Here is a 25,222-nt window from a genome sequence, read left to right as displayed (position 1 = left end):
AGACAAATAGGATGCAATCATAGGGGCCATATACGTCCCCAGAGGTGTCTTAGCTATCTGGTGATACTAATCCCCATCAAATTTAAATGCATTGTGGGATTTCACGAAGTCAAGGCACTTACAGATGAAATCCATATAATCAGCCTTGTAGAACCTCAGCAGTGCTGATGAAAAGACCTGCACCCCAAGTTTTTACGGAATCTTACTGTAAAGACTGATCACATTAATTGTGGCAAGGAACCACTCCCCATGATGTGGCCACAATTCAAGTCTTTCCAACACATCTATAGTATCCTCAATGTCCTTCCTTTCCCGGCATCTATCTAATTAGTAACAGCGCTTCCTGTGATGACATGCGGTACGTCATCACAGGGGGCGCTGTTACCAGGCAACAGACGCCGGGAGAGGAAAGATATTGAAACTGTGGGGGAACGGATGAAGAAGGTGAGTTATAACTATTATGGCCGTTCCCCCGCTCCGGCGCCCCCCCCCCCCTCCTGCAGCACAATAAAGCGCCCCGGGTGATTGCACGTATCGCACGCCCATAGAAACGGGGCTGTAGCAGATGCCTCAAACCTGCTATAGTTGGTCATTGGGTGACTGGGGTTCAAATGTTGGAGAGTGGCGCAGCCACTAACAGCCAATCTGATTTGTTTAATTTCTATGGGAATATACAAATTATTGATGCCAAAGACCCCAAAGCTCACAAACTTGGTAATTAAGTGTTTGTGCATTAGGGTTAGTAAAAGTGGGCGGAGCCAAAACCGGTCAAATACATACACGGTCGGGCAGTTCCAGGTCATTAGTGGGTGGAGACAAATACAAATTTCACTGGGAAAATGTATATTGCAGCCATTCTTACACTGTTAATGGCAGGGTTCTCAAACTTTGCACAGTTGGTCACTGGGTGACTGGGTTAAATATTCAGAAAAGTGGGTGGAGCCTACAAAAGTGACTCAAACTTCACCTATTGCTTCTCAAGGGGAATATTTAATTGCTGCCATTCTTGCACTGTTAATGGCACAGGCCTTAAACCTGCTACAGTTGGTCATTGGGTGACTGGGGTTCAAATTCAGAAAATAGGGTGGAGCCACAAACAGCCAATCAGATTTTTTTCATTTCAATGCAAATTATTGATTCCAAAGACCGCAAAGCCCACAAACTTGGTTATTGAGTAATTGTGTGTTAGGGTTAGAAAAAGTGGGCGGAGCCAACACTAGCCAAATACATACCCGGGCAACGCCGGGCAATCAGCTAGTGTTCAATAAAAAGGGTCTAATGCTGGGCATACACGGTCCGATCCGGCGGCTCGATTAGCCGCCGGATCGACTCCCGTCCCCGCGGGCGCTTCCTTATCTTCCGCTCGATTACCGCTATTGTCCACCCGCGGGGATCGAGCGGGGAATCGATCCGCGCGGTGATCGGACATGTCGGAAATTATCAATCGAGCCATCAGCGGCTCGATTGATAAGAATCTGGGCTGTGTATGCCCAGCATAAGGGCATGGTCCAGGTAGCAGGATAATGGTTCTGTAACCAAGCCGCATTTCGAGACAATAGGCCTACTGGGTGGCTCCACCAGGGATTTATGAACTTTAGGCAGGACATTTCAGTCCAGGTACCTTAGAAACAAATGGAATAAAACCCTTACCCATGCTCTTGGAAATAAATATCCCCTCTGGAGAATTTAAAATAAGTTCAAGAGATGAAAGTGTCAGCGAAAGCAAAAATGGCCTTGGAAATTGAAAAAAAGGTGGATCAGAGAGTGAGTGTAAACCAGTATTAAGCTGCTAATAGATATCAAAGGATGAATGGTTGCACAGGGTGGATTTCTGACTGTATGTGGCCTTCCTGTCCTAGGAAATTCTATGTTCTCAAAAAGCAGTAGAATAGTCCAGCAAAGCATTCTGGGAAAGGCCTGTTATTCTGTCACGTACAGATTCTCCTCAGTCTGTGTCACAGAAGCAGCTAGCTCAGCCATTGGTCCAGCACTGCAGGTAGAAACATTAAAGAGGAAATGTAGTGAAAATAAAATAATTTATAAAACTGCTTTTTTTTTTATAATATTCATTAATTTATAGATTATTTAGTCAGTGGTTGCCCGTTGTAAAATCTTACTTTTCCCTGATTTACATTCTGAAATGTATCATTGGTGGTGACATCTTTAGTCCTGCCAGGTGATCTCTGTGGAATGTTTGTAGATAGAGAACAGAAGCACCAACAGGATAAAATGAACTAAAATTTAAAAAAATGCTTGAGAGGCAGTGGTGGACTTACCTTCAAGAAGCAGACATAATAACTGTCAATTTCGAAAAGAAGTACATTTATTGTATACTTCCGAAAAGTGCTGCAACGCGTTTCACTGGTATAACCCGCTTCATCAGGCAATAGACAGGGGTATAAACAGTAACTTGTCAGTGATGCATTCAGAGGCGCTGGATGCATCACTGACAAATTACTGTTATACCCCTATCTATTGCCTGATGAAGCGGGTTGTACCTGCTAAACGCGTTGCAGCACTTTTTGGGAGTATACAATACATTTATGTCTTTTCGAAATTGACAGTTATTATGTCTGATTCTTGGAGGTAAGTCCACCACTGCCTCCCAAGCATTTTTTTACATTTTAGTTCATTTTATCCTGGAGCGCCTCTGTTCTCTATCTACAAGTACTGTGTCCACCCCTGGTGGAGGGGTGATATACCCCCTTCTTTTCCGATCTAAAGAGAGTGACTTCTTAATCCTGAGTGGGGTCAGGTCTAATCTCCTCACCTGCATTGACAGTGGTTACCTGGAGGGTAACCCTAGTTTGTGAGTATCCTTTTCTCACACTCAAACATTCATTCCAGTACATCCTACACTATATTTGGCTCTCAGTGTTCCTTTTGTATCTGTGGAATGTTTGTTTATGGAGAATTCTAAAGCCAGTAGAAAATATACCTGGTTTCCCAGAATGCTCTGGAAGGAGAATTCCAAATAGCTAAACATCTAGGAGGGTGGGGCTACATACCCACATACAACATTATATAGATATAGTATATGTGTTTCTGTTGCTGAAACCAGGAAAATGACCATAAAAGTGGGTATCCTGCATAATTCTATACTAAAAAGAATTTTCTTGGTCACAGGTGTAGATACAAATGTATGAAAGCGTAATTATGCAAAAAAAAAGTGAAAAACACACAAATTTAAAAAAAAAAAGAGCAAGTAGGGGAGTCCATTATTCCACATAGCTGGCCAGCCATGATAAACCACACTCCACAATCAACCTAGATGGCCATCACCTATGAACTACCTAATTATATGGATAAGATAGTGTAATTTAAAGGGGAACTTCAGCCTAAACAAACATACTGTCATTAAGTTATATTAGTTATGTTAATTAAAATAGATAGGTAATATAATCTCTTACCCTCCCTGTTTTAAAAGAACAAGCAAAGGTTTGTGATTTCATGATGGCAGCCATCTTTTTGGTTGAAAGGAGGTGACAGGGAGCATGAGACACAGTTCCAACTGTCCTGTGTCCTGATCACCCCTCCCAGTTGCTAGGCAACGTGAATAACAACATAGGCAATCCCATCATGCTTTGCACAACATTAGGGGAAAAAAGCCCGGGCAGTTTTATTTGACGGGGTGGAGCTTAGCTAAAAATGCAGCTAAAAATGAGACTTCTATAAGAAAAACAAAGTTCTGATGCTGTGAAACTGTTAAAGAATCACCAAGCCTTTTCAGTTCTGCTGAGTAGATTTTTAGTCTGGAGGTTCACTTTAAGATATCAATAACAGGATGCATTGATGGTATAGATATGGCAAGCAGTAGTTAGTAATATCCCAAAAGGCTGTGCAATTTATCAAACTTCATATCACAGCTTCAATACAAAATGATCTTCGCCAAAGGCCACTACAAAGTCCCCATTGTCTCTTCTTAAAGAGAACCCGAGGTGTGTTTAAAGAATGTTAGCTGCATACAGAGGCTGGATCTGCCTATACAGCCCAGCCTCTGTTGCTATCCCAAACCCCACTAAGGTCCCCCTGCACTCTGCAATCCCTCATAAATCACAGCCATGCTGTGAGGCTGTGTTTACATCTGTAGTGTCAGTCTCAGCTGCTCCCCCGCCTCCTGCATAGCTCCGGTCCCTGCCCCCGTCCCTTCCCTCCAATCAGCAGGGAGGGAAGGGATGCAGGCGGGGACTGGAGTTCTGCAGGAGGCGGGGAGAGCAGCAGACTGACACTAAAGAGATAAACACAGCCAGCTCTGACAAGCTGTTTGTCAGCAGCGTGGCTGTGATTTATAAGGGATTGCAGAGTGCAGGGGGACCTTAGGGAGGTTTGGGATAGCAACAGAGGCTGGGCTGTATAGGCAGATCCAGCCTCTGTATGCAGATAATATTCTTCAAACCCACCTCGGGTTCTCTTTAAGGCCCACTGATATAGTGATAGCTGAAAATAGGCTTAGCAGCAAACATGCATGTTATAGCAGAAAGCGGATGAAGGCCATTCAATAGGCTGAAGAGCTGGTATAATATTTAAAGTGCAAGTTTAATCTCACCACACACTGCGATGCAATACAGGCCACTTCCAAAGGTGAACAAAGGTATATTCCATCTAGATGACAAAGTCCATTAACATGCACCAGCTAGACCAGGCATGGGCAAACTTGGCCCTCCAGCTGTTAAAGAACTACAAATCCCACAATGCATTTGCCTTTATGAGTCATGACTGTGGCTGTCAGACTCCTGCAATGCATTGTGGGACTTGTAGTTCCTTAACAGCTGGAGGGCCAAGTTTGCCCATGCCTTGAGCTAGACGCTTTCTTCATGCCAGCTGACGTCCCAGCACGACTGAGGAGACAGGCTCCGCGTTAGTTCCGGTCTCGTGGTGTAGTAACGCAGGCTTGCAGGAAACCCTGCGACGTGCTGGCCAGACGTGGTTAGGCTCCGCCCACCTACGCGTTTCACGCCATGGGCGTTTCCACACCCTGACCAAAATTAAGTAGTTCATACTGTAGGTGATGGCCATCTAGGTTGATTGTGGAGTGAATGTATGTGTGTAGTTTATCATGGCTGGCCAGCTATGCTTGCTTTTGTTTTTAAATGTCTGTGTTTTTCAGGTTTTTTTGCCTAATTAAACTTCCATACATACATTTGTATCTACACTTATGACCAAGAATTTTTTTATAAGTATATTGTATATTTAGTGGTTGTGTAATAACCCGCATGACTGACATAGAAATGTATCTATAGGTACACTATTGTGGCCGTTTAGTGTTAAGCAGTCTGCTCATTTAGGATCCTATCGAGTATAATACTCCAAGTTAATTTATCCTGAATAATTGACTGCATTCTATTATGTCACTACAGGAAAAAAACACATAGATTCAGGCGCATTGCCTCAAGTGAGGATATTTAAATACGTTTTAAGGGAGGTGCTAAAGGGGGTGTGGCCAATAAAATAGTAAAGCCAATTAACCTTTCGCACACACTCGCATGCAAACGTTCATACAAATGCAGGCACCACTGCTATCCCTACTGCTAAGTTAAAAGCCGGGGTCTTAGTAAAAAAAGAATACATTCTCATACGTATTCGCCTACATCAGGCAGAGGTACCCCAGTAGGTGTCCTAACTCTGGCCCTGTAACATGCATAGTGCAGACATGCTAACATTCATTGCATCAAATCTATCTAAAAGATATTAGGAGCACACTAGGGGTGTAACTAGAAATCCCCAGGCCCCCCTACAAAAAAAAATCTGCCCCCCCCCCCCTCCCTAGGGCCCGCTCAGGGACTTTTGGTGGGCAGGAGGGGTCGACTCGCAACATAAGAGGAGAGTGTGGCTGCAGATCGGTGGGGAGGGGTACATTCCCCCCCTCACCTTGGGCTCTCCACTCCACTTCAGTGGTTCGCGTTCGCGTCCCGCAGGCGAACTTTTGCGGAAGTTCGGTTCGCCCCATAATGCACCATAAGGGTCAACTTTGACCCTCTACATCACAGTCAGCAGGCCCAGTGTAGCCAATTAGGCTACACTAGCCCCTGCAGCCACTCCCCCCCTAATAAAAGGCAGGCAGCGGCGGCCATTACGGTCACTCGTGTGCTGCCTGCATTAGTGAGAGTAGGGCGAGCTGCTGCAGACTGTCTCTCATAGGGAAAGATTAGTTAGGCTTAGCTTGTTCCTGGCTGCATACCTGTTCTGTTCAGTGAGCCCACCATACCTGTTCTGTTCAGTGAGCCCACTGGATACCTGCATACCTGTTCAGTGAACCCGCCACTGTATACCTGTTCTGTGAACCCACCACTGCATACCTGTTCTGTGAACCCACCACTGCATACCTGTTCAGTGAACCCGCCACTGCATACCTGTTCTGTGAACCCACCACTGCATACCTGTACAGTGAACCCACCACTGCATACCTGTTCAGTGAACCCACCACTGCATACCTGTTCAGTGAACCCACCACTGTATACCTGTTCAGTGAACCCACCACTGCATACCTGTTCAGTGAACCCACCACTGCATACCTGTTCAGTGAACCCACCACTGCATACCTGTTCAGTGAACCCACCACTGCATACCTGTTCAGTGAACCCACCACTGCATACCTGTTCAGTGAACCCACCACTGCATACCTGTTCAGTGAACCCACCACTGCATACCTGTTCAGTGAACCCACCACTGCATACCTGTACTGTTCAGTGAACCCGCCACTGCATACCTGTTCTGTTCAGTGAACCCGCCACTGCATACCTGTTCTGTTCAGTGAACCCGCCACTGTATTCCTGTTCAGTGAACCCGCCACTGCATACCTGTTGTGTTCAGTGAACCCGCCACTGTATACCTGTTCAGTGAACCTGCCACTGCATACCTGTTCTGTGAACCCACCACTGCATACCTGTTCTGTTCAGTGAACCCGCCACTGCATACCTGTTCTGTTTATCAGCCAGGCGACCATATAGGCTGTAAAGCCACCAAAACCTGCACTCTCGCCATGGTGCGCACCAGTCCAGCACGGCCGTCACTACACAAACAGCTGTTTGCGGTGCGTTACACGGTGAGTTTGGTGTGTCACTCTGAAGCAGTACCTTAATTACACTACCTGATTGATGTATACACATGCAAGATGTTTTAAAGCACTTTAGGCCTGTCATTTAGCATTCAATGTGATTTCTGCCCTTAAAACGCTGCTTTGCGTCAAATCCAGATTTTTCCCGGGGACTTTTGGCATGTATCCCACTCCTCCATCTTTTCCATCACTTTTGTGGCAAGCATAACTTTTTTTTTTCAAAGTTCGCATCCCCATTGAAGTCTATTGCGGTTCGCGAACTTTTATGCGAACCGAACCTTACGCGGAAGTTCGCGAACCCGGTTCGCGAACCTAAAATCGGAGGTTCAGCCCCACTCTACTCTCCACTCAGAACTCCCCCTCCTGCAATCAATAGGGGCAGCGGGCGGGCTGCGGCAGACTGGACACATACCTCCTTAGTGCCGGAGGTCTCCAATCTCTAAGAGCTTCATGTTACTTCCTGTTTACACAGGAAGTAACATGAAGCACTTACTGATGGGAGACCTCCGTATTTTTGTTTGTCTGTTCGCCCTGGACAGAGCAGAATCATCCACCAGGCAACCTAGGCAGGTGCTTGTGGCCTAGTGGGTGTCAAGGGGCCTACCTGCCACCTTCTTTGACCTCTCTCCACTTCAGCTTACCAAAAAAAAAACACAAGGGGGCCCTAAATCTACTGCCTAGGGCCCCATTACATCTTAATCCATCTCTGGACCCGGACATGCTCCCTCCTGCCCCGACTCACTGTGATTGGCTGCTGCGATGATTGGATGGTGGAATGATGTGCGCGCTCCTGCCCCACGCCGCATAGCACGGGCCACATGTTAGTAACAACAATAAAAGGAGATAGATCAGTGAGGGCTTTAAAAACCACTTTCATACATCAGCCCTGTGTTTTTGGGGAGACTTGTATAGTTTATATTTATTTGTTTTTTTTGAATAATGTATCCTTTAACCACTTGAGGACCGCAGTGTTAAACCCCCCTAAGGACCAGGGCATTTTTTTTACTAATTGGGCCACTGCAGCTTTAAGGCCTCGCTGCAGGACCGCACAACTCAGCACACAAGTGACCCCCCCCCCCCTCTTTCCCCCCACCAACAGACACACGGCTGTCCTCAGTAGCAGAGCTGCTGTAGATCGCAGCACTGCACACTGTTATGAGACGGCTGTTGAGCCGTCTAACAGTTTCCTAGCGGGGATCGCCACATCGGTATGCGTGATCCCCTGCAAACTCCACCCCAAGGACTTTACGCCAATCGGTGTTAGGCGGTCCTGGGGCTGGTGTGCCGCATGCACGCCCATCGGCATGACGCGGTCGCCAAGAAGTTAACTTACCTGATAGGCGGTTTCTTCATCTTTAATATACCTGTAAGACATACAAGGATTAGGATACAGACACAGAAACATGTGGGCATGCCGGGGGGGGGGGGGCAGAGCAGCATACACAGGAGCAGGAGACGCAGGGGGCAGATGAACATACGGGCATGCAGGAGCAGCATACGTGGAGGGGGTGGAGCAACACGCTAGGTGTGCAGCACAGCATACATGGAGGAGTCAGAGGAACATGCGGATGCAGCGCAGCATACATGGAGGGGGCAGAGGAACATGCGGATGCAGCTCAGCATACATGGAGGAGGCAGAGGAACATGCGGATGCAGCGCAGCATACATGGAGGGGGCAGAGCAACATGCAGTGGGCAGCTCAGCATACATGGAGGGGGCAGAGCAACATGCAGTGGGCAGCAAAGCATACATGGAGGGGGCAGAGCAACATGCGGATGCAGCACAGCATACATGGAGGGGGCAGAGGAACATGCGGGGGCAGCGCAGCATACATGGAGGGGGCAGAGCAACATGCAGTGGGCAGCACAGCATACATGGAGGGGGCAGAGCAACATGCAGTGGGCAGCTCAGCATACATGGAGGGGGCAGAGCAACATGCGGATGCAGCACAGCATACATGGAGGGGGCAGAGGAACATGCGGATGCAGCTCAGCATACATGGAGGGGGCAGAGCAACATGCGGATGCAGCACAGCATACATGGAGGGGGCAGAGGAACATGCGGGGGCAGCGCAGCATACATGGAGGGGGCAGAGCAACATGCGGATGCAGCACAGCATACATGGAGGGGGCAGAGGAACATGCGGGGGCAGCGCAGCATACATGGAGGGGGCAGAGGAACATGCGGGGGCAGCGCAGCATACATGGAGGGGGCAGAGGAACATGCGGATGCAGCACAGCATACATGGAGGGGGCAGAGGAACATGCGGATGCAGCTCAGCATACATGGAGGGGGCAGAGGAACATGCGGGGGCAGCGCAGCATACATGGAGGGGGCAGAGGAACATGCGGGGGCAGCGCAGCATACATGGAGGGGGCAGAGGAACATGCGGATGCAGCTCAGCATACATGGAGGGGGCAGAGCAACATGCGGATGCAGCACAGCATACATGGAGGGGGCAGAGGAACATGCGGGGGCAGCGCAGCATACATGGAGGGGGCAGAGGAACATGCGGGGGCAGCGCAGCATACATGGAGGGGGCAGAGGAACATGCGGATGCAGCACAGCATACATGGAGGGGGCAGAGGAACATGCGGATGCAGCTCAGCATACATGGAGGGGGCAGAGGAACATGCGGGGGCAGCGCAGCATACATGGAGGGGGCAGAGGAACATGCGGGGGCAGCTCAGCATACATGGAGGGGGCAGAGGAACATGCGGGGGCAGCGCAGCATACATGGAGGGGGCAGAGGAACATGCGGGGGCAGCGCAGCATACATGGAGGGGGCAGAGGAACATGCGGATGCAGCTCAGCATACATGGAGGGGGCAGAGCAACATGCGGATGCAGCACAGCATACATGGAGGGGGCAGAGGAACATGCGGGGGCAGCGCAGCATACATGGAGGGGGCAGAGGAACATGCGGGGGCAGCGCAGCATACATGGAGGGGGCAGAGGAACATGCGGATGCAGCACAGCATACATGGAGGGGGCAGAGCAACATGCGGGGGCAGCGCAGCATACATGGAGGGGGCAGAGCAACATGCGGATGCAGCTCAGCATACATGGAGGGGGCAGAGGAACATGCGGGGGCAGCGCAGCATACATGGAGGGGGCAGAGGAACATGCGGGGGCAGCGCAGCATACATGGAGGGGGCAGAGCAACATGCGGATGCAGCACAGCATACATGGAGGGGGCAGAGGAACATGTGGGGACAGCATACACAGGGGAGTGGGAAACACTAGGGACAGACACAATGGGATCAGAAGGTACACATGGGGATATAAGGGGATACACTGGGGGCATATGGTAGACAGAATGGGACACACTGGGGAAACTCTGAAGACAGAAGGGGGACACACTGCTGACAGAAGGGAATGCACTGGGGACAGAAGGGAGTACATGGGGGGCCAAAGAGAGCACATGAGGGACACAATCATTGGGGGAGAACATCTACAAGACGCTCCTGGAACATGGGTGCACCAGGTTTAGAATATTTTTTTTCCCCTGCTTTTTGCCCTCTAAACCTGGGTGCGTCTTATATTCCAGAGCGTCTTATACGGTGAAAAATAAGGTAATACACAAATAATTCCTATATGCTCTTATAAATAAACTTATGTCCAGAAGAACCACCATTTGTAGCACACCTATGGATTATTAAATATACAAAATAGAAGAATGATTTGCAGGTATCATCACCTGTTCTGCAGTGATGCAGTATGGGTGATAAAATACTCGTACATGTCTTCTTATCAATTAATGTCCTCTAAACGATGATTTCATTATATTTTTACCAGGAAACCCATTATTCTCAAAATAAAAACAATTAGCGGTGGCTATGCACGCTACGCTCACTCCTTACAGCATAGCGTTCCTTCCTTAGCTACATGCGTTGCTTACATAGCAACACGCGCTCCTAAGAATACCGGCCACTGCTGTAAAGAATCGCAACCGTGATACTTCACTAGTGTGGCCACTACTGTGTTAATTAACATAGTCGATTATTATAATAATAATTTAAAGGAATTTAAAGGAACTTGCATTGCTATGCAAGCAATGCATGTAACTAAGTAAGACCCGCTACGCTGAAAGGAGCAAGCGTAGTGTGCGTAGCGGCCGCTAATTGCTTTTAATGAGTGCTGCTGAAGCCACGCTCCTTTGTGAATCAAGCACATTGATTTTTTATAATTTTTTTCTTCTTATTTCCTTTAAAATGCATATATAATAAGATAATTCCCATGCTGCAGCTACAGTTCCTCCTGCCAGCTCAGTAAATAATGAATCATTTAAAGAGAAACTCCGACCAAGAATTGAACTTTATCCCAATCAGTAGCTGATACCCCCTTTTACATGAGAAATCTATTCCTTTTCACAAACAGACCATCAGGGGGCGCTGTATGGCTGATATTGTGGTGAAACCCCTCCCACAAGAAACTCTGAGGACCGTGGTACTCCTGGCACTTTCCTGTCTGTGAACCTTGTTGCATTGTGGGAAATAGTTGTTTACAGCTGTTTCCAACTGCCAAAACAGCAATCAGCAGCTACATCACTTGCCAGCAGCAAAATGTCACCATGTAATAAATGTCAGAATATAAATCAGGGATTTAAAATATTTTACAATGGGCAAACACTGACTAAATCATTTATACATAATTATTGTAAAAAATAAAGCACTTTATTTATAACATTATTTTCACTGGAATTCCTCTTTAACCCTTCCCACCCTGTCCCCATTGTGTTTATAGACGCCTCTTGCCACCCTGCTCTGCCTGCAGTAAGAGACAATTGATCACTGCTTTATCACTGCTTTCGTAAACACACAGGGGCGGGGGTGAGGAGGGTTAGATGCATTATTATACACTGAGCAGGGACAGAAAAATAAGACAAAGCTATAGCTGCTGTGCTGGCTGCAAAGAGTTAAACTCTTACAGAAGAGGGAGGAACTGAGCTGGGTCACATGAACAGTGCTCACAGTGGAGAATTGGCTGGTGCCCCCAGCCCCTCCCTGATTAATATGTGGGTGATGATGGTATAGGGAAGGGGGGTTAAACAGCTCACAGACTGGTAATCAGACCAGCCAAGCAGCATCTGACACTAGCAAGTATCATAATTATGTAAAGTTTTGTACTCACATCTGCATGCAATCAGCATTATTACTGCTGTTGTTAGTAATATGAAAATTGGAATAATCACCGCCGTGTGATTCTGAAAGTGATTCTGAACGTTAGTGGATGGCGATGGTGTAATCTGAAATACCAGAAACAATATTGCAGTGAAAAATCACACGATGAGGATGATAAGAGTTAGAATAAAACATTTAAAAAGTCCTGCAACTTCCACCTTCGTAACATCTGTAAGATTAGCCCTTTCCTGACCTCTGCCACCACCAAACTCCTCATCCATGCCCTCATAATTTCCCGCCTTGACTATTGCAATGCCCTGCTGTCTGGTCTCCCTATGACCCGAACAGCCCCACTGCAGTCCATCATGAATGCAGCAGCCAGAATTATCCACTCCTCCCATCGCTCCACCACGGCAGATCCCCTCCTAGAATCCCTCCACTGGCTTCCTATCCAGTCCAGAATCCGATTCAAGATACTGTGTCTGACCTACAAATCTGTCCACAAAACCTGTCCAACCTACATTTTCGATCTTACTGAGAGGTACACACCTAGCTGCTCACTCCGCTCTTCCAATGAACTTCGCCTAACCGCCCCCGCATCACCCAGTCCCATGCACGCCTCCAGGACTTCTCAAGAGCTGCTCCAACACTATGGAACTCCCTACCTCCACCCATTAGGGCAGCCCCCTCCTTTAACATCTTCAAGAAAGCCCTCAAAACTCACCTTTTTACTCTGGCCTACTACCCCTCACAAGTGCTCTAAACCTACAGCTGAACTCTGGTCCCCTACCATTCGTGTCCTTACCTCTCCCTCTAGATTGTAAGCCTTTGGGCAGCGTCCTCCTCCTTTTGTGTCCTACCTGATCATGCACCTCCATTACTGTGCACCCATGCTATGCATCTGAGTGAACCTAACTTGCCTAATCTCCATGCTCCATCCAGTGACTGACTAAGTATTACCTGGTACTCATACTATGGTGTGTGATCTGGTTTTCTTGTATTCCTGTATTGTCATATTGCTGTATGTCACCCCTAAATATTGTCTGTAACCTAAATTAACCACTTCACCACTGAGGGGTTTTACACCAGAGCAATTTTCACCTTTCAGCGCTCCGTCCATTCATTCGTCTATAACTTTATTATTACTTATCGCAATGAAATGAACTATATCTTGTTTTTTCCGCCACCAATTAGGCTTTCTTTAGGTGGGACATTATGCCAAGAATTATTTTATTCTAAATGTGTTTTAATGGGAAAATAGGAAAAAATGTATGAAAAAAATATTATTTTTCAGTTTTCGGCCTTTATAGTTTTTAAATAATGCATGCTACTGTAATTAAAACCCATGAAATGTATTTGCCCATTATTCCCGGTTATAAAACCGTTTAAACTATGTCCCTATCACAATGTTTGGCCCCAATATTTTATTTGGAAATAAAGGTGCATTTTTTTCAGTTTTGCGTCCATCCCTAATTTACAAGCCCGTAGTTTATAAAGTAACAGTGTTATACCCTCTTGACATAAATATTTAAAAAATTCAGTCCCTAAGGTAACTATTTATGTTTTTTTTTAATTATATTTTTTTTTTTTTTTTAAATTACAAAAAAAAAAAAAAATGGGGAGTGTGGGAGGTAAGGAGTTAATTTATTATGTAAAACAATTTATTTTTATGTGTAAAATGCATTAGGGTGTAGTTTACTATTTGGACACAAGATGGCCACAGTGAGTATGTTTACATGCGACCTGTAAGCGACCGGAAGGACGCTTACAGGAAGCAGTAGGAGGCTGGGAGACTCACAATGATCGCGCTGTTTCTGAAAGAAGCAGCAGATCATTGCGGGGGCTTAGATCAACGAACGGGAATGGATTTTCCCGTTCATTGATCTCCGGGCGAGCGGGCGGCGGCGTGCACAAGCGGCGGGTGCGCGCGCACGTGCGGCGGTGGCGCGGACAGCGGCGGTAGCGCGGAAGGTACGGATATCTCCGTCCCTGGTTTTTTAGGAGGGAAAAAAGGGACGGAGAAATTCGTACCGCCGGGGGTAAAGTGGTTAATGTTCAGCGCTTCGTAATATGTTGGCGCTTTATAAATACAATAATTAAATAAATAAAAAGGAACTTTAACCCAGGATAAAACTTCATCTCAATCAGTAGCTGATACCCCCTTTCCCACGAGAAAGCTTTTCCTTTTCTCAAATAGATCATCAGGGGCTCTGTATGGCTCATATTGTGGGTAAACCCCTCCCACTCTGATGTCATGACCATGGTCCTGACAGTTTGCCCGTCTTTGAACCTCGTTGCATTGTGGGAAATAACGGCTTTTTCTAACTGCCAAGCAACCAGCATTTGCCTCTGTGCATAGAACTCTCAGTAACGAACATTCTGTACAGATCACCTGGCAGAACTAAAGCTGTCACCACCAGTGATGAAATTCAGATTGTAAATCAATGAAAGGAAAGATTTTACAATGGGCATACACTGACTAATTAATCTATAAATGAGTATTGTAAAAAATTAGAAATGTTATTCATTGTTATTTTTATTACAGTTTCTCTTTAAAGGAGAGGTCCAAGCTAAATAAAAAAATCAAAATTCACTTACCTGGAGCTTCCTCCAGCCCCTGGCAGCCGTCCTGTGCCCTCGCCGCAGCTCCGCTGACTCCCGGTATCATCCACCTCCACTGCAGAAGCCGACCTCGCCAGGTCAGCTTCCGGGGCCGCTTTTTGTGTGCTCCACCGTGCGGATCTTGTGGTCTGGCCAACATCATCAGGTCTGTACTGCGCAGGCCAGATCACTGATGATGTCGGCCAGACACATGACCCGCGCAGCGGAGTGCACAAGAAGCCGGCCCGGAAGCCGACCTGGCTTCTGCAGTGGAGGTGGAGGATACCGGGAGCCACCGGAGCTGCGGTGAGGGCACAGGAGGGCAGCCAGGGGCTGAAGAAAGCCACCGGTAAGAGTTTTTGATTTAGCCTGGATGTATCCTTTAAAGAGAGTCTGAAGCGAGAATAAATCTCGCTTCAGACCTCATAAATAGCAGGGGCACGTGTGCCCCTGCTAAAACGCCGCTATAGCGCGGCTTAACGGGGGTCCCTTCACCCCCAAATCCCCCTCGATACACCCGGGGAGCGCTTCCTGGTTGGGGCAGGGCTAACCGCCACAGCCCTGCCCCACGGGCGTCTGTCAGCGCGTATCTCCGCCTCTCCCCCGCCCCTCTCAGTCTTCCTTCACTGAGAGGGGCGGGGGAGAGGCGGCGATGCGCCGCTGACAGACGCGACTGGAGGCAGGGCTGCAGCCGTTAGCCCTGCCTCCAGGAAGGGAAATTCTGCGACCTTTTTACGACACACTTTTGCGGGGGGTGGGTTGGGGGTGAAAGGACCCCCGTTTAGCCGCGGGATAGCGGCGTTTTAGCAGGGGCACACGTGCCCCTGCTATTTATGAGCTCTGAAGCGAGATTTATTCTCGCTTCAGAGTCTCTTTAAGGACGGCTATAACAGTTCAATGGAAAATACATTTTACAGAATATCTAGTTAAGGGCTAGTTCAAACTTGTTTTAAAAACCTGTCTGTTTCTCCGTTTATGGGCACGGATCAACGGAGCCATGGACTTACTTCAAAAACGGATCCATTGGCAATCCGTGGGATCCGGATACAAAAACTGAATGGAGGGTCCCGACTTGTCTGGACTTCTCGGACCCGGATCGATCCCTGATACACAGAGGGGTAGTAACAGGCAATGCAAAAATGGATCTCCCTCTACACAGAGAACTTTGCACACAAAACGGAGGGAGATCCGCATTGCCTACTCCTTCCCCCTATAGTTGTCCCCCGCGGCGGGAATGCCCCCCCCCCCCCATCCCCTCTCCCCCTCCAGCTATGTGTGGCAAAAGTAAAATAAGCTACAGTATGTGCGGCAAAAGTAAAATAAACGAGGGAGCGGGGAAGTACCTTACTTCCTCTGCTCGCCTTGACTTCCACCAATGCCGCCCTCTAGTGGTCACGCGACGAGCAGAGGAAGTAAGATAATTGCTTCCCCACCGCTGTGCCCGCAGCCCCGTGTCTTGGCTGCTATCCCCTCAGCCATCCGGGGTTGTTTTTGGTGAAAAAAAACGCAAACGGATCAAAGACGTATGCTGCAAAAGGGCTGCATGGATCTGTTTGCGTTCCGGTTTCTGAAAACTGGAGCCCGGACCACGGATTGCGTTCTGCAACCGGGTCTAGTGTGGATTGATCCTAAGTCCTGTTGAGCCAGAACCCCCAGGATTTAGATTTAGCTTGTTAATGAAGTTGTAAAATCACTAATCTTGTTATGGGTTCTTTATTTGATTGGCGTATGGGGTTTGACTGAACCACAACTTACCCGGGTAGGAAACAAGGTGACGGGATCTCCTGAAGATATATGGAGGGGAAACGATTGTGATTAGTAAAATTTTATGTACAGTACATCCAGAAAATATTAGCAGCACATCACTTTTTACACATTTTGTTATGTTACAGCCTTATTTTAAATGCATTAAATTCATTTTTTTTTCTTCAGAATTCTACACACAACACCCCATAACGACAACGTGAAAAATGTTTACTTGAAATTTTGGCAAATGTATTACAAATAAAAAAAAAACGTTTCCAGAAAATCAAGTATTTCTCACAGAAAAGTATTACAGTAACACGTTTTGCTATACACGTTTATTCCCTTTGTGTGTATTGAAACAAAAGAAAAGAAAAAGGGAGAAAAAAAAAAGCAAATTGGACATAATGTCACAGAAAACTCCAAAAATGGGCTGGACAGAATTATTGGCACCCTTAACTTAAAGGGACACTTAAGTCAAACAAAAAAAAATGAGTTTTACTCACCTGGGGCTTCCAATAGCCCCCTGCAGCTGTCCGGTGCACTCGCCGTCTCCCTCCGATCCTCCTGGCCCTGCCCGCAGCCACTTCCTGTTTCGGTGACAGGAGCTGACAGGCTGGGGGCGCGAGTGATTCTTCGCGTTCCCAGACACATTAGCACCCTCTATGCTGCTATATGGTATATGATATATGCTATAGCAGCATAGATGGCGCTATTGTGGCCAGGAACGCGAAGAATCACTCGCGTCCCCAGCCTGTCAGCTCCTGTCACCGAAACAGGAAGTGGCTGCCGGCGGGGCCAGGAGGATCGGAGGAAGACGGCGAGGGCACAGGACAGCTTCAGGGGGCTATTGGAAGCCCCAGGTGAGTAAAACTTTTTTTTTGTTTGACTTAAGTGTCCCTTTAATATTTGGTTGCACACCCTTTGGAAAAAAATAACTGAAATCAGTCGCTTCCTATAACCATCAATAAGCTTCTTACACCTCTCACCCGGAATTTTGGACTACTCTTCCTTTACAAACCGCTTCAGGTCTCTCTTATTAAAAGGGCGCCTTTTCCCAACAGCAATTTTAGATCTCTCCACAGGCGTCCAATGGGATTTAAATCTGGACTCATTGCTGGCTACTTCAGAACTCTCCAGCGCTTTGTTGCCATCCATTTCTTTGTCCTTTTTGATTTATGTTTGGGGTCATTGTCCTGCTGGAAGACCCAAGATTTAGGACGCAAACCCAGCTTTCTGACACTGGGCTCTCCCACAATCCTTTGGTAATCCTCCGATTTCATGGTGCCTTGCACACATTCAAGGCAACCCTGTGCCAGAGGCAGCAAAACGACCCCAAAACATCATTGAACCTCCACCATATTTCACTGTATGCAGATATGTAAACAGAGGTGCCAAAAAGGATAAAAACGTCTAAAAACCGTTTAAAAGGGGGAAGCTATGGTGTACTTAACTCCCTTAATTACAGACAACAAGCAAATTATATCAACAAGCAAATGTATTTATATACACACTCCAAAGGGACCATTTGGAGTGTGCATATAAATAAATGTGCTTGTTAACATATTATCAACCTGTTTTTGTTTCTGCTTAGAGGAGTGTTCTCCATTAATTTGCCTGATGAAGCGGGATTGTTGCCTTCGAAATGCGTTGCTTTGTGGAGCTTCTAAAGAATGTAATTTTTTAATTAAAATAACGGTTTTCTGTCTGTTGATCTACAAGGGAGGTAAGTCCACCATAGCTTCCCCCTTTTACACGTTTTTTAGACGTTTTTAATTCTTCTTGGCGCCTCTGTTTACATATGTGGAGGGGAGTCTCCCCTTTCTTTTATCTACAAACTTCTTAAACCTGAGTGGGGTCACGTTCTAATTCTCCCCACCTGCCTTGATAGTGGTTGCCTGTATGGTAACCCTTGTTTGTGAGTATATTTCCTATGCATAGCTCCCAACTGTCCCTCTTTCGGAGGGACAGTCCCTCTTTGGGAGCCCTGTCCCTCTGTCCCTCTTTCCTCCTTATTTGTCCCTCTTTCAGGACTTTTTCCCTCTTTCTATGTAAATATATGTATATATTTCTCTACTAAAGTGTGTTTGATTGACTCTAAACTTTATTCCCATCCTTTAAATTAATATATTACTAATTTTAAAGTGTTAATATGAAGGAAAATGAACCAGGATAGAAATGACCAGTGTGGTTTGAATTACGAAAGAACATATTTTTCTTATGAAATCTTTATCGCATGCGTGATAAGGGGTGTGGCAAGGGCGTGGCTTAAGTGTCCCTCTTTCTCATCTCAAAAAGTTGGGAGGTATGTAGACTGACTGTAATAGCTGGATAGGAAAGGAGACAGGCTTGCTGTATAAGGGAGAGGTGAAAGAAGAAGTGTAATGTGTACATTCCCTGATCACGCTCCTCCGCTGTCCTACATACAGACACTGTGCATGCTGCAATATGTAATGCTCTCAGGACAGCTGCAGGATTGCTGAGTCATCAGACTGTGGCTGTAGTTCTGGGGCCAGAGTCACAGGATGAGGTCAGAAGTAACAATTGACACAGCACTGTACAATAGATAGAAAAGACATTACAACAGTAAAGCACAGCTGAAATGAGGGAGATATGGAGGTTGCCATATTTATTTCCTGTAGGCCGGTTTTACACCTGACCATTGCGCTGCAATGCTCCGCCCCATCACTTCATTGCGCAATGCAAAAAACTTAATTCATGTGACCCTGCAACAGACTGCGCCAACAAGGTCATATGCATATTGCGCCCCCCCCCCCCTCACACACACACACAAACCCCACTCACACCTTTCACCGACCCTTGCCCACTCTCTGCTGGACACTGGGATCCCCGCGTTTCCCCATCGCATGCCGCACCGCTACTGCCAACATGTGGTGCTCGGACACCCCCAATCACAAATTCGAGTCCACCAACTTAAGAACTGACGCGTGATCACGATCACCAGTAGAAAGTGATATCCGACTCGAGTGCGGTTTTAAGTCGAATAACCGCATGTAATCACAAGCCGGTATTCGTGATTAAAAACCTGACGAGGTTAACGGTTAATAGCAAAGTCCCCATACATGCTAAAAAACACCAAATTTACCAGATATGTTAAGAAGAACAGTGGGAAGAAAAGGAATTTTTTTTCAATAAGACCTTATAGTTTTTGAGAAAAGCGATTTTAAAGTTTTAAATGAAAAAGTATACATTGTAAAGGGGCTTTGCTATTAACCGCTAAAGTCGGTAGGTTTTTAATCACGAATACCGACTAGTAGTGATCATGAGTTACTTGTGATCACGAGCTTGTGATGAGCGCCACTAACTTAGAATTGCTGTGTCACGACTCGCCCATTGACTTTCATTGCTTCTGCCAACGCTGCATCGCCGGGAGAGTCCAACCGTTAACACGCTGTTAACTTTGCGGTGGGTCAGTGGGTGGGCACTTCCGACGCAATGAGTTAAGTGTGCTAGGCCCCATGGCCTTTTCTCTGCGGTAAAACAGGTTAATGCAATGGACACTTGCAAGACAAGTGTAAAAGGGTCCTCAAACAATGCAGATTGCCTGGCTTTTCAGCTGATCCTCTGCTTCTAATACTTTTAGCCATAGACCCTGAACAAGCATGCAGATCAGGTGCTCTGACTGTAGTGTTACTGGATTAGCTGCATGCTTGTTTCACGTGTGTGCTTCAGAAACTACTGCAGCCACACTGTTTCTGGCCATCCCCAGGGAGGCACATTTTGTCTCCCTACCACATCTCATGAACAGGAAGATCATAACCAACACTAATTTGTTTTTTGGGGCACCCCAAAAAATGGATTGTTTACATAGGAATATTGTTGTTTCTCAAAATAAGTTTGTAAAGGATAAATAAACTATTATCAGGGAATATACATCTCACTGGCCCAAACTCTCTGAACCCACATAACAAACCCTTCTAATAATAGTTTCAAGGTGTGTATCCACTTTATAAACATTATACTGTTAATGTACAGCTTGGGTCCTTACAGGTTGAACTGGAGTTGCAAGAATCAACACAGCAGTGTTCATTTAGGTGTTAATGGAACTAGTAGTCGACTGTAAAAACTCCATAAAGTATAGTGTGCTAAGTCTACTTCTGCAATGTCCCCTCCCACAGTTGTCACCAGGGCCAACTCTGGGGGGATGGGGGGGCCGAGAGGGGGCAGCGCCCCCTTAAATAAATATCTTGCCCACTCAAAGGAAGGTGACACCGGAGCTAAAATAATCACAGCCGCGATTTTATGCTCACCCTGGCTATACAGTCTGGTCCCTGAGTGAGCGGGCAGCTCTGTAAGAAGTGCCAGGCAGCTCTCTAAGGAGTGCCAGGCAGCTCTGTAAGAAGCCTCAGGCTTCTTTCTCTTCCTTTCCTCCCACCCTCCAATCAGCAGTGCTCTTTCTGCTGCTTTTGTCTCTCTCCAGCCAATGAGAAAGAGCCAGAGAGAGAAGCAGCCTAGAGAGCCCGCCCCCCACAACTGTGGCAGCAACCTGCAGGAGCAGTGCACCACATGGGTCCAGGATTACGGGAGTAATCATGGTCACCGTCACAGAGTCTGATTCACCCTCCGTCCTCCTCAGTTGCTCTCCCCCAGCCCCAGGCAGCAGCAGGTAACCAGGAGCACACTAGCTCCTTGCCACATTCCAGCTGGGTGGAGGAACAGACAGACTGTGCTCGAACATGTACACATGATGCCCCCTTCATATTTCTGACTGCCCCCTCATATGTGCCTGTTTAGAACCGGCCCTGGTTGTCACCCCAGGCATCTGCCTAGGTCACCTCCACCTAAAGACAGCCATCACCTAAAAACGTCCCTGAGCCAAAGAGATCACCAGGACGCAAATATGGCAGCCTCCGTATGACTGTTCAGATCCACTTCAGTTGTCCTTTAAACAATAATACACAAAAAAGTGATACAGCAACAAACAATGTTGCACAGATTAGAGTTTCAGTAACTGCAGTGAAGTTTAGGACAGGTCAGAAACTTCAAATCCCGACATCAATACTCCAATATCGGCACTTACTTTCCTTGATGCTCACAATGTAATTCACCATCTTGTCGTTAAACCATCCGGGAACCTCCACCCGGCAGCAGAACTGCCCCTCGTCTGACTTGGTGACATTGGTGATGGTGAGTGACACGTCCCCCTGTGTGATGTTCCCCAGTAGCCGGTATCTGTCAGACGTCACCTCCGTCACTGCGCTGCTGTCAACCTTGACAATCACTTTATTACAGTACAGGTTTGAGCAGCCATCCTGCCCCCAGCACATGGTGGTCAGTCCATGCTCAGTAACAGAATAGGTGCAGGGCAGAGTCAGTACATCCCCTGCCGTACCCTCTATCATCTCCTCTGGTGCTGCCGCAGCTGGAAGGGAGACATCATTGCATAAAATATTCATGCAGTAATAGAAAAAAACATATTTATCAGTTACAATGACTGGGCTTGTTTGAAATCCAACATACCCAGGGCCGGGCCGAGGCAAGAGAAGCTCCAGCCTCAGGGCGCAGTGTAGGAGGGGAGCCGAGGCAGAGGTGAGAGAGGCTTCACCCTCAGGCTGCAGTGTAGGAGGGGGGCCGAGGCAGAGGCAAGAGAGGCTCCAGCCTCAGGGCACAGTGTAGGAGGGGCACAACTCACTCAGCTATCATTCCCCTGTTGTGTTTGAAGCAGAGAGAAATCAGAAAAGGGGATACATGGCAGTGACTGCAAGCCAGATAACTAGAGATCAAGGTGTTGGGGAGGTTGGGGAGCCCTGGGGCGGCTCTAGTCTAATAGCAATCAGTGTGTGACGGCTGGGATGGGGGGAATGAGGGGCGGCACTTTGGTGTCTCAGCCTTGGCTGCTGGAGGACTAGGGTTGGTGTCACCTGGTTCAGAAACTCATGGTGTCACCTCCTCTTACCCCATTAGCCTCCAACCTCACCATGTAGTAACGTTGCTTGCTATGGGGGGGGGGGGGGAGGGCGTTAAGATGATCACCAAGTGGCCCTGGTGGCTTCTGCACTCCGTTATAAGCTCAGCAGAGAGCAGCCAGAAGGGAGAAGAGCGGGAGGGAGAAGTACATCAGGCACTAGCCTGGCCTGTGTTTGCGTAGCCTTACTTCACTCTCCCTTACCGTGGAACTTGATGTCACCCCCTCTGCTGGTGACACCTGGTGCGGTCCGCACCCACCACACCCCCCTAGTGATGCCACTGCCAGGGGCCATATGCAATTCACTTTTTCTCTTATGTTTTCTCCTAGGAGATATTTTCATGCCTTGTGAATAAAATGCTTTTTAACCTCTCAAGGACCGTGGGCTTACACCCCCCTAGTGACCAGGCTATTTTTTACAATTAAGGCCACTGCAACTTTAAGGGCTGTTCAACTCAGCACACAAGTGATCCCCCCCCCCCCCTTTTCTGCCCACCAACTGAGATTTCTGTTGGTGGGCTATGATCGCTTGTGAAGTGTTTGTTTGTTTGTTTGTTTTATTAATTTATATATATTCTTTAAATAAATCTGCCTATTTTTTTATGTATTTATTATTTCCACCCTCCCTCCCCCTGCAGCCAATGACAGTGATCGGCTCTCATAGGCATGAGCCTATGAGAGCCATTCGCTCCTGAGCCTCCCAGGGGGAGAGCCGAGTGACACGGCTGCCCCCAGTACAGCGATGCCGTAGATCACAGTGCTGTACAATGTAAATAGACGGTGGTTTCGCCGTCTAATAGTCTCCTAGTGGCGCTACGCGGTTCTGCGGGAGCCGACACGTTCACGCCAATTGGCGTGAGGCGGTCGTTAAGCAGTGAAGTAGTCATGTCACTGACTGTCCTCAGAGGAGCTCACTATCTAATCCTACCATAGTCATAGTCTAATGTCCTACCATATTATTATCATGTATTTACCAGTATGTAACAATGACTTATTTTGCAGCACTTTACAGAATACAATGTCATGTCAATGACTGTCCTCGGAGGAGCTCACAATCTAATCCCTACCACAGTCTTTAGTGATGAGCACAAATTTCACATAGATGTAATTATGCACCGAAATTCTCAATAATGATGCAAAATTGTAATGCAACGCTTTGGGAAAAATCATAATTAATGTTGTCCGTAATTGTAATCATTTATAATGTTATGAAATGTTTGCATAGTTTTGCATGTATCTAGTTTTGCTTTACCTTTAACACAAACATTTTTGAGAGAATAGATTTTTAAAATGCGAAGGAAAAATGGTATTTAAACTGTCCTTTATCTGAGTTTAAAAAAAAAATTCCTTTGCATTCTTTAAAATCGATTTTCTCAAAAACTGCAAGATCTTTTTGAATTTTTTTTTAATTTGCACCCATTATTCTCCTTAACATATGTAGCATAGCATTTTGGCGACAATGGCGTGTATGGGGGCTTTTCTATTCATCGCTAAAGTCGGCACGAAATTACATGAAAATTATGCGAAATTACCTACAATTACACAAAATCCATTGAATTTACAAAGCGTAATTACGTATGAGCATAATTGCTAAAATCTACGTGAAATTTCTCATGATTAGTTGATTACAACCATTTATATCCCTCACAATCTTAGGCCAGTTTTGGGGAAAGCCAGCTAACTTTAGGGATGCTCGTTCGTATTCCACACAAAAGCAATTTCCGCATTTCCGCATCAGAATGCTGAAAACTTTAATACAAAAAAGGAACGTTTTTCAAAAAGACTTTGTAATTTTTGAGGAAATCGATGTTAAAGTCGGCGGAAATTTCCACGGTGGCTGAAAGCGGAATCGGTAGCAGTAGCGGTAATCGGCAATGGCAGAAATCGTTTTTTCCGCGGAATCGGAATTTGGCATTTCCGACCATCCCTAGCTAACTTATCTGTAAGTTTTTGGGATGTGCGAGGAGTCCAGAGTGACTGAAGTCTGGCCTAGGTTTGAATATGGAATGCAAGAGCTGCACAGCGAGAGTGCTATTCACTACACCAGGGCTGTGCAACTCCAGTAATTTCTCGAGGGCCATATCCATGCCAGTGTTTAGGATGGACTGAGAAATTAACTAATTCTTTCTACTTGATGAACATGAACATCACCTTTCTTGATTCAGTCCCATCAATTAATTTGAGCTGTGCCAAAAATGTGTGAAGACCTCGACCCTTGAGAACTAGAGTTGGACAGCCCCGCCCTGCATTCCACCACTGTGACACCCAATGACCTTTGAGTTAATTTTGGGATACAATGTAACCAGTGGAGTATAGCTACATCTTTAAGAGGTTGGACACTAAGTATGAAAAACTCCGCCCTCAGGCTGTACCTACCCAGAGTCAGTCACTAAGCTCCAGTTTCAGTTCTGATCTTAGCAGTCTTTCAAAGCCTATTATAAATAAAAGGGAAACTGGTATTTAAAGATTAATTTCAAAAGTTGATAAAACTCTGAGACACTTTTATTAAATACATCCTGAAGTTGCCCTTTAATTTACCAGTATGTATTTGGAAGAAATAGGCGGTACACACAGGCACCATGCAGATCTTGTGGACGGGCACTCATTCCCAAACCGCAGTGCTCCAAGAAAAGCTTGCTGCCCGTATACCTATACACGGTGGCCAGTCTTCTAAGCTCCTATTGTTGGACTATGGGGGGAAGAAAACTTACCGTGGAGTAAAAAGACAACAGACAGCCAGAAACTGCAGGCGTCCATACTGTGGCTTGTCGGGGTT

The 25,222-nt window shown here is 46.7% G+C and overlaps 1 protein-coding gene across 1 annotated transcript; it reads right to left on the bottom strand.

Annotated features, from left to right (window-relative positions):
• Positions 1-686: 686 nt before the first annotated feature.
• LOC137561723 (hepatitis A virus cellular receptor 1 homolog) lies at positions 687-25,222 on the bottom strand. The gene is made up of 6 exons (XM_068273061.1): positions 25,158-25,222; positions 21,562-21,903; positions 16,533-16,561; positions 12,187-12,301; positions 8,388-8,418; positions 687-1,990 (listed from the first exon to the last, which is right to left on the bottom strand). Exons 1-6 carry the CDS (start codon positions 25,201-25,203, stop codon positions 1,921-1,923), a joined length of 633 nt encoding a protein of 210 aa, XP_068129162.1. The 5' UTR covers positions 25,204-25,222; the 3' UTR covers positions 687-1,920.

This window comes from Hyperolius riggenbachi, chromosome 3 (assembly GCF_040937935.1).
Source record: "Hyperolius riggenbachi isolate aHypRig1 chromosome 3, aHypRig1.pri, whole genome shotgun sequence".
Classification (NCBI taxonomy): Eukaryota; Metazoa; Chordata; class Amphibia; order Anura; family Hyperoliidae; genus Hyperolius; species Hyperolius riggenbachi.
This window is presented reverse-complemented; position numbering and strand designations above follow the sequence as displayed.

What these genes read in the sequence shown, in the direction of transcription:
- LOC137561723 (XM_068273061.1), bottom strand. Translation starts at nt 25,203, where the DNA reads ATGGACGCCTGCAGTTTCTGGCTGTCTGTTGTCTTTTTACTCCACG. An exon ending in TGTTGTCTTTTTACTCCACG is followed by an intron (nt 21,904 to 25,157) that starts GTAAGTTTTCTT and finishes TCTCCCTTCCAG; the next exon opens with CTGCGGCAGCACCAGAGGAG. An exon ending in CATTGTGAGCATCAAGGAAA is followed by an intron (nt 16,562 to 21,561) that starts GTAAGTGCCGAT and finishes ATATATCTTCAG; the next exon opens with GAGATCCCGTCACCTTGTTT.